Below are 9,728 nucleotides of genomic sequence, written 5' to 3' on the forward strand. Positions count from 1 at the left end.
TTTCCGGCCTGATCCAGTCGAGTCAAACGCATTAAAATGCCCTGTATACAGCTGATATACTTGTGTTCAGCCGATACATCTATATCCAGTCAATGTCCCACGTTCAGCCGATGTCCATGTGTCCAGGTGATGTCCCTGCGTCCAGCCGACGTCTCTGTTTCTGTTTCCGTTCAGCCGACGCCTCTGTTACGTCTCTGTTTAGCTGAGGTCCCTGAGTTCAGCCGACGTCCCTATGTTGAGCCGATATCTCCGTATCCAGTAGATGTCCCTACATTCAGCCGATATCGCTGCGTCCAGGCGATGTCCCTGTGCCACATACCCCGGGCTAGCCGCGGCCGCCCAGCCCCCACAGGGCAGAGTCATGGAGCACCAGCGAGCTCCGGTGCCGTCAAGCCGGATAGCACATCCACGGCACCGCGCGGCGCGCGCTGCTGGGAGCGGCGGTCGGCCGGGGCTGGCGGCCCGCTGGGCCGCTCGTAAGTCACGGCCGACCGGGCCGACCCGGCCAGCCGCGCCGCCGGGCCAAACAAATGGCACTGCTCTCCGGCGGCCCGTTTGTTGGTAGTGAGTCACGTCCATCGCAGATTTCATTTGCTTAGGTGCAGCCTGGTTTCGGTGTCGAGTATCGATTTAATGACGTGTTTATTTACAAGTGACCTCAAAATAATGCCCGTCGAGTATGCCAAATGGTTACGAACCAAGGTAATATCACCAGCAATTCGTCAGCAGGGCTCATGGCATTCTCTGAGACGGTGGATGGCGTAACAGTACCTTCATATGCTCACTTTATCGTTACGCAACAGTCGTGTTGCTCCGCCCGAGGACATACTGTAAGTGACTGATGATCCAGGATCCTGGACAAGGGTGCACGTCCATAGCACGCTGACGATGATAATGATTTGAAGTTTTAGGGCACGTCACCTGCAAATGGTCATGCGGCGCCTCATCCATAGTACTATCAGCAAAGGAGTTATGATCCCATCAGCCATAAAGCCACGAAGAAAGGATATCAGATCCCACAACTCTGACCTGCGCCCGATACTTATCGAGGGGAGTAGGGTTCGAGTATAAGCGCACGGGGGCGGTGACGAACCAGACTCCAAGCAGCAGAGTCAAATGCCATCCCGATTCGAGAAGATCGCCTGGGTGAACTTCGGAACCGATTACGATAGAGTCGAATCCAGTCGTGATATTTTTAGAGGTCGAAGAAAATGTTTGCAAGCAAATATTTGGGAAGCAACAATATTTGGAGACGGGCAAGGTCTTCAAAGATAAAATTCCGTTATAAGAGCCTCATAAACAACAAAACGCTGCGATGTAAATGTACCCATGCATTTCGTCATGAAACACTTTTAGAGCTGCCAGAAACAAAATATTTCCTGTAACTTTTCTACTTGGAGTCACTTACCAACGATCTTAGGCCATGCGTTTGGCTAAATTTCGGCTCCAACTCACAAAGACTTTCTTAGAGATCGCATTGGCCTTGATTGACTGAAAGTTCGGTGAAATCCGTCTGTGCGTCAGCAGCCAGACCAGGAATTGTACATTGACGCGACTGGGGTCTTTGAGCAGTGCTCTGGCGCGGTGTCTGGAATTGCAGCTGTCTTTTTGTCTCGGGCACCAAGTCAACTTTCAAAATTTAGACCCCACCTTTTGGTTGAATGGATTTCTGGGATCAGCACCCATGCTAAATAGGGGTAATTGCGTAAACCCCTGGTCCCCACCAACCGATCGTGAAATTCTGAGTCACCGGCAGCATTTGACGACGAAAGCATTGCGTGCAGCAATGCTGGGTACGGTCCGTCCTGCCCTCTGACGTCACCTGACCTTTAACATGGGTGCTGCTACCGGCCCCTAACGTCTCGACATGGTATGATATGGCATGATATGGCATGAGCGCTTGTCGGCTGATGCGTGTTGAGGACGCTCAAAACTGGAGGAATTGGTCGTCGTCCAAAAGACAACAGAAAAACGAGGATGTCCAAAACTGGGGGAAGCATCGTCAGTTATTTGCAGGGACAAAGCGTCATTACCTATGCACAGACAACATGATGAACACCATAACTTTTGAGAACATCTACACAGTATACCACGCATATCGCGTGCGCACGGGACACCGACAGCCAATGTCCCCAATGTGGTCACACGTCGCTCGCTATACTCACATCTCGATGATGAACGGGTGTCGCACAACGGACAAGATGAGCTTCTCGTTTCGGATGTGCTCCACCTGCTTCAACCTGATGACGTCCTGGATGGCCAGGATCTTCATGGCCCAGTAGGATCGGGTGGCCTTCTCGCGGCAGAGACAGACGCGACCGAACGTGCCGGTGCCTGAAACAGTACGCTATGTCAAAATCGCCGCGGTTCATGTGCCACCGAAAACGAAATCGCCGCGGTTCCTGTGCCGAGGAGACCGAAATCGGCTCAGTATGTGCGTCACGGAGACCGAGATGTCCTCGCCAAAGCCCTAAAGGAGGCCGAAAACAGCGGAAATTACAAAACACACCTAAATTAGAGATCGAAATTACGAAGAGGGCCCGAAACCAAGAGCCCGGAATCGTTCGTAAAAGGTGCCATTTTCCACCCCAAATATTTAATTTCGACACAGCGGAACAGCGAGCTGGGCGGGCGTCAGCGGCGGGTGACGGGCATGACCGCTCGTCACGTGCCAGACGACAGCGAACAGACGCCAGACGACGGCATGCAAAATGGCACGCTCTATACGCGCGCATCAGCCTTATTTAACTAGTTGTCCCTACTGTGCGAGAGTATATGGACAGTGTTATAGCCAATTAACACACACATTAGTGTAAGTAACAAATCACCAACAGGTTGCTGGATTAGAACGCGGTTATGCCTCTAGGACACAGCATTTCGCCACAAAATAGTGCCCTGGAAGCCTATGCGGTAGGCATGCTTTCATGTCACCATCTTCTCTCTGGTTTTTGGTAGAATGCCTTTTGATGTTGCCGCCTCTGCAAACCACACACCCTCTGGTGCTTTTTGGTGACGTCCTCGACATTTAAGCCAAGTTGCTCGGTAAAGACGATTACAGCGAGCTATTTCTACCTTTGAGCGAAAAAAGACTTCCTTGGAACCCGGTTCAGTTTCACCGAACCCTTCAGCGGACATGCTGTCGAATCGCCATCCATCCGCCCGGCGACCTCTCAGACGCCACTTCGCCGAACTGTGTACACTCCAAACACCGGCTCTGACTCACAATGCAGCACATCGGCACGCAAAGTTACTCTAAACCAACACATGGCTGGCAAGCCCGCGAAACGACTCACCGCTGCCCGCCCATCGGGCCAGCGCTGTCGCATGAAAGGACGCAGCATCTGGCCGGCAGGCGGGCGGCGGCCTGGGCCGCCCCTGCCCGGGCACGGGTCAGTTCACGCCGCTGCTTACGACGCCCGGCGGACACACGAGCACGGCTCACGGTATCATAAATCATTGGCAAACTGACGGCGAGCCTCTCAGAAACTGGGCTGCTTAGCCTGCTTTAGCGAGAATACACCGAATAAATCTTAGCCTGCTGTACCAAAAATGACGCAAATCAATATCACAAGGTCGACCGGCTGTCAGCGGCTGATTATGGTTGGGCCCCTCAGTCTGACGTAAGTCGCTCTCGTCGCGTTTTGAGCACCACTGATGCATTTCGAACTGGGCCGGCCCGGCCCGGGGGATCGAGTCAGCCCCCGGCGACCCTGCCGATCCCAAGCGCAACACAAACAGCGCGACCGGCCAGCGGCCCGGCCGGCCCGGCCTCGGCCCGGGTCCAGCCGGGACCGGCCGCCCTGACCCCGGCCGACAGCGGCCGGTGCCAGCGCCCTGCCGCGCCCTTCACGCGGGCCCGGTCCACGCCGCGGCCTGCCGCTGCCGGCACTTCGACGAACGGTGCAAGCGGCGCGCCCGCCACAATGCAGATCAATACGTCAGCGGCGGCCGGCGGTGTGAGCAGGGCAGCCCGGGAGGCGAGCGCGGCGCCGTCGCGGCGTCGCAGCGCACGGCGGCGCAGCCGGCCGGCAGGCGGAGTGTGACGGCGCCCATGGCCCCGGAGACCGGAACGGCGCGCGGCGGCAGCGGCGGCGGCGGCGGCAGCTGCATGCATAAAACGCCGCCGTAGCCGGCTCCACGATCGATATGCGACCGAAAAAACACCGCCGTGCAACTGTACACCGGGCAGACGTCGCCGGCGTCAGCGCCGGTAACAGCAAAAGGTGAGCGGGGTCCTGATCGATCGCTCACAAAAATAGCCATTGTCAGCGTCGGAGCATACCCACCAGGCGTTGATGCTATCAGCGGCTCTGGAACCCACGATCCATCACAGAGAAACACAGAGTGGGTTTCGGTGCGTTTGCCAATGAGAGCAGATGGGTGGGCGTGCGGCCAGACGGTACGGCACGGAGCCGGGCGGCCGGCCAAAACGCACGCGGCGCCTAATGGGTGAGGCAATGGTCCTGAAAATAGCCCACACTCAGCCGGGAGATGAAGAGTGGGATTCCCTTGCGACACGGGGTCTGAAAACAACGTATGACGCAGTGCTAGGTGCCCTTGATGCTGCAGGATCGCCTGTCCTAGTCCTTATTAGCAGGCTTCCAATATGTCTGAGCAGATTGCTGAAAGTCAGCTAGTTGACCGGCTTCTTACCGCGAAACATCTCAAGCCTGGCGTTCGATACAGCCCCGATATTGGAGCGCGCTGGTGTCAGCACAGCGGCGCGCATGCCGGCCGCTGGTGTCAGCCCAGAGGCGCGCGTGCCAGCTGCTGGTGTCAGCCCAGCGGCGCGCTTGCCGACCGCTGGTGCCAGCTCAGCGGCGCGCCTGCCAGCTGCTGGTGCAGACTCATTGGTGAGAGCAGGGCACGCGCGGAACAGCCGATGACATCGCCCCAGGTCAGCTGGTGATCCAGGGCGGGGCGCGATAACATCCATGGGGGGAGACTAACTCTGGCCCTGCAGGGCCGTCCCTGAAGGGCCGGCTGTAAGGGTCGCGTCGACGACCACTGGCAGCCGGCGACAGCAACCTCAAGTGAGCCTGAGTCGCGGAGGCGCCGGCCACCACTTTTTTTGGGGGGGGGCGGGGGAGGCGACAGTTTTAGCGAGTGACCCCGGGCCAGGTGCACTCCGGCGGCCACTGGGCGCTGGGGACAGGCCCGGGCACAAGGCCCTGACTTTACCCGGCGTCACCGCGAGCAAAACATGCCGCCTAACGACCGGTCTGTTTCTGCCAGCACGCGCCTACGGGGTCAGGCCATCCAGCAGACGCGGGACACGTGTTCAATGCGAAGTAGGACATCACCGAGCGACTGACGGCACACCTTCAGTCAAAGGCGGAACGCCACCTTGTGGGACGCCATGTTTTGCCGGACTTTGGCCATCTTCGGGAGGGGGGGGGGCTGCCCCTCCCTCCTGGATCCGCCCGTGACTGCGGTCGCGCGCATGCCGGCGCACAAGGGCTTGTGCCCGTGCATACAGAGAGCGCGCACGATAGTGCACATGCTGCCCCAGGCGCGGGCATCACTCGGCGAATACCAGTACCGGAGAGAGTTGTTTTCCCTCATTTGCAATCCATCTTCAGAAGCAGACCTGACGCTCGTCCCCAGCACAGGCAGGGAATGGTGCGTATTGCCGCGTCGCGATTTAACTCGGTGATCTCAATGGGTATTTCACGATTTACTCACCCATAGATGGCAACTCTCGTAGCTTTGCCAAACTAACCATTCCCAACATTCCCGGGTCTTGCTCACAAACTCAATAGCCACAAATTACGGGGCACACCGCTCCTTTTGCCCGACTCACTTAACATGCCCCTCACGATACGTTGGGGGACCGGAGGCTTCATACACTTAACTATCTTAGTCCGCATCGATCAGCGTTGTACAGAACCTTCTTAGCCGACGACAGCCAGCACATGTGGAAAGCTGCAATGACATGTCATTGAGTACCGCACGCAAGTGATCATGCCGACTATCTATGCACGATCAGAGTCAGCCAACCGTCGCACAGCACCGACTTATGCATGCCTCAGGCATAATCCACAGCTAATGTGGCACCCGAGGGTCGATGCGAACAACGGTCTACCCCATGCAAATTGCAGAATCCAACTAAAACGCTCCCAGATTTCGTTAATCAGCACGTGTCCGTCAATTGGGGCGCCGTTTTCGTCAAACTGCCGGGGGATCCCGGGCGAGGCCTGAATAAAGTCAAATTAGCAAAAAATCACCTGTGTCTGTGTCTGTGTCTGTGTCTGTGTCTGTGTCTGTGTCTGTGTCTGTGTCTGCGTCTGCGTCTGCGTCTGCGTCTGCGTCTGCGTCTGCGTCTGCGTCTGCGTCTACGTCTGCGTCTGCGTCTGCGTCTGCGTCTGTGCATGTGCATGTGTCTGTGTCTGTGTCTGTGTCTGTGCCTGTAATTGTGCCTGTGGCTGTGGCTGTGCCTGTGCCTGTGCCTGTGCCTGTGCCTGCGCCTGCGCCTGCGCCTGCGGCTGTGCTTGTGCTCGTGCCTGTGCCTGTGCCTGCGGCTGTGCCTGTGCCTGTGGCTGTCCTTGTGCCTGCGGCTGCGTTTGTGCCTGCGACTGTGGCTGTGTCTGTGGTTGTGCCTATGTGCGCACGTGCTGCGCCTATGTCTGAGCAAAGGCTCAAAGGCATTTTGCGCAGTAAACGCGCCTGGTTCCCCACCCAGCGCCGTCAGGACCACCTGTAGGCGCGTGGTGAGCGATTCGGCACGCTTACAGAAGACCGGCTCACGCCGCAGTACCTACGCCGACAAATGACCCGCTGCAAGGGGAAAGCCCGCGCCAAACCCGGCCTGACCGTAAACACATGCAATTCGGTTCCAATGACATAGTACGTGACTACTTTAGCCACACTTGAACCCACGACCAATTTGAATTTTCCTTCCTCTGGCCAGACGCGCACAACCGCGTGCACGAGAGCGCTGGCGTGTGCACGCGTGCACGTGTGCGTGTGTGCGCGTGGTGACCCCGTTACGTGGCGTATCGCCGGCAGCGGCCCGTCGGTCCGCGCTGTTGGTCTGTCGGTTGGCAGCGTGCCAAGTGCTCCGGCTGGCGCAGCGGCGCTCGCCACTCGCGAACGGTGCCGACAAAGAGCTAGAGGGCGAGAGGCGAGATAGAGCGCCAGGCACAACAAGACCGTGCGGAGACGGACAACAGATAGGACATGGAAAGGGAATGTCAGTAATTGTTGGGTGCCGTTCCCGCAGCTTAATTGGCGGAGCGCTGGCCACTGGCGCGTTGGGAGAACGGACTGTGACGGTGCGCGCTCCAGAGACCGGGCACCATTATTTGGCTGGTTGAGACGGTCAGCTGGCGACTGACCATGAGGAGGTCCGGCTGGCACCACCGGTGCGGTCGTGCCAGGACATGACATCGCATGGTAAAATAACTCGGCCACAGCCACCCACTGCAATGGGATTGCCCCACTCGGGTGCTGGGGTCTTAAAGGAAATGTCTAACATTTGAAGATATGGAAGCATGTGTCAGATATGACGAAACAAGCTCACTTCTTACTTTTGGTATACTTTTTAAAAGACTGCTTTGGACAGTACAATTCTCTGTTTAATAAATATGTTACTCGAAGCGTCACGGTTTGGTTACGTCATCGTACCTTGCACAACACTGATTAAGAGCCACTTGTCGGCCGTTTTATCTGGAAATCGCGCTCACGAACGCCAGATATGAACGCCTCAGCAATTATATTTTCTTGGCCTTGATCGCTGCATGGCTAATGGAATGACAGGATTTGAATGACGTTATTACGACGGTATGAACGCCAAGGTGACTTTGAAATACTCTCACCGATAAACCTTTCCTCATTTTCGATGGCGTTTGGCTCAGAAACTAGAGGGGCTTAGCTCTTAAGAAGGGCATGACTGTGAACAGCACCGAAAGATCTTCAAGACGGCTACTTCAGATAAAAACTCCATGTAAGTGTGGACCGCTCTCCTCAACCAATAAGCTATACTTAGCAAGGACTTTGATCCAAAAGTCACACGTTCGAACATGGGCAGAATAAAAAGAGAATGTCCTCTCTCTATAATAGAACTTTTGCCGTCGCTGCATGATCAGGGGCAGCGCAGCAGGGGAAGGGGTGGATGGGGCAGCTGCACTCTGCCGGTATGTAGCGGGCTATACTTTTGCCTCCTCAAAATTTTTGGGAGCCCTTTTCCCAAGCCAAAGCTATCGTTCCTTCCCGTGGATGACCAAAAGCCGAAGCAAGAATGCCCCACAACTGAGCTGAGATAAATAAATAATTTGGGTTCAGAAGTCCCTTTTCTACATCAAGAGGCCCGTTTCGTGAATCAGCAGGCTGCCTTTATGAATAAGGTAGGCCATTCCCTAGATAAGGAGGCCAATGTTGTGCGAAGGAGGAACCTTTGCTGGCTTGGGAGGCCCCGTTACAAACTAGGACGTCCCTGTCTTGGGATAGGAGAGACCCTTTATTTAGGAAGCCCCTGTCATGCACCAGTTGGCCGCTACTCCGGATCAGGATATCATGTTTTGTGACAGGATTTGGAGGCCCCTTCACGAATCGGGAGCATTCTGTTCTAAGACAGACAGACCCTCTGTGCATCAGGAGACTCTTTTCGGGAACAGGAGGCTCTGCTTTAGGACAGTCAAACCTCTTAAGGGAGAATCAGAAAGTCCCCATTCTGGATTTTTCCATCGCCGACGTTTGTTTGCTTGGATATGATATATGTAACAATTTAACACGGGGAACGTGTTCTCCGCGTCCCTTCCTTTTGAATGCGACACTGCTACGGACACCCCCTTGTGAGGAGGCCCCGTTTTTTCCAGGACCATCGCAAAAATCTTGTCGTCCAGCTAAAATCCGTGGCGCCGCCCCTATGAATGATAGCTAGGATTTGGCTTGGGACAGACGCCGGGCACATATCCCGAATGTGCCGTTGCACCCCCCCCCCCCCCCCCCCCCCCCCCCGACAGTACTGAGTCCACCGCATGACTGCCACTGGGCCAGATGTGCTCTCCCGGGGTGTGGTTGACTTCCACTAAAAACTTGGACCTGGTAAGATTGCCGGTGCAATGATGATAGTGGCTCCGCTCCGCCGCCAACACGGACTGGGTAACCAAACCACCGCTCGGTTCCGGAGTGCAGCTGGTCATAATCTGCTCTGTATGGTAGAGTCTGACCCGGCCGAGTAACCAGACAACACGTTAGATTAACGCTCCAATCGGTATCAAAGGCGCGGAAATTTGCGAACAGTTCGGGGGGGGCACACTGTGCATTTGCATCCATCTTGCATCATGTATTACATCAGGCTAACTGTTTGTGATGTCAGACTTCTATGGGTCAGAGTGACACATGCTAGGTTGCGTACAGAAGTTCCGGGATATCATGACACCATAAGTGTTCCGGGATAAAGGCTAAACTCCGTGCGTGGACTTGCGGCATGCGACGGTCAGCGGCATGAACGCGCCGACGTAAACAGACGCCTATGAATCACTTGATACCGCACAAACGACACGCGCAGTGACGGTGACCCATGCCCGCCCAAAATATTTGCGTACCTGCCAATGCTTCGGTCAGGATCAATCGAACCTACATTCATCAACTTCGTCGATTACGTCTGCCGGCATGGCTGAGCACATCCATTCGCAATCCTAGCGCCCGATCGATGCCGTTTGTGAGTTACTGTGGCTGCGCATCAGTGAACCTCTGCCGGCTGACCTGGCATGAACGATGGACAT

The 9,728-nt window shown here is 55.9% G+C and overlaps 1 protein-coding gene across 1 annotated transcript in view; it reads right to left on the minus strand.

Moving 5' to 3' along the window:
- Pka-C3 (Protein kinase, cAMP-dependent, catalytic subunit 3) overlaps positions 1-9,728 on the minus strand; it is a 52,399-nt gene that overhangs the window by 13,797 nt on the left and 28,874 nt on the right. The window contains exon 2 of the mRNA XM_037233371.1: positions 2,166-2,334. Coding sequence (XP_037089266.1) covers positions 2,166-2,334 — 169 coding nt within the window. The remainder of the gene's footprint in view (positions 1-2,165; positions 2,335-9,728) is intronic.

The sequence above is a fragment of the Pollicipes pollicipes genome, unplaced genomic scaffold (genome assembly GCF_011947565.3).
Source record: "Pollicipes pollicipes isolate AB1234 unplaced genomic scaffold, Ppol_2.1 Scaffold_7231;HRSCAF=8579_pilon_pilon_pilon, whole genome shotgun sequence".
Lineage (NCBI taxonomy): Eukaryota > Metazoa > Arthropoda > Thecostraca > Pollicipedomorpha > Pollicipedidae > Pollicipes > Pollicipes pollicipes.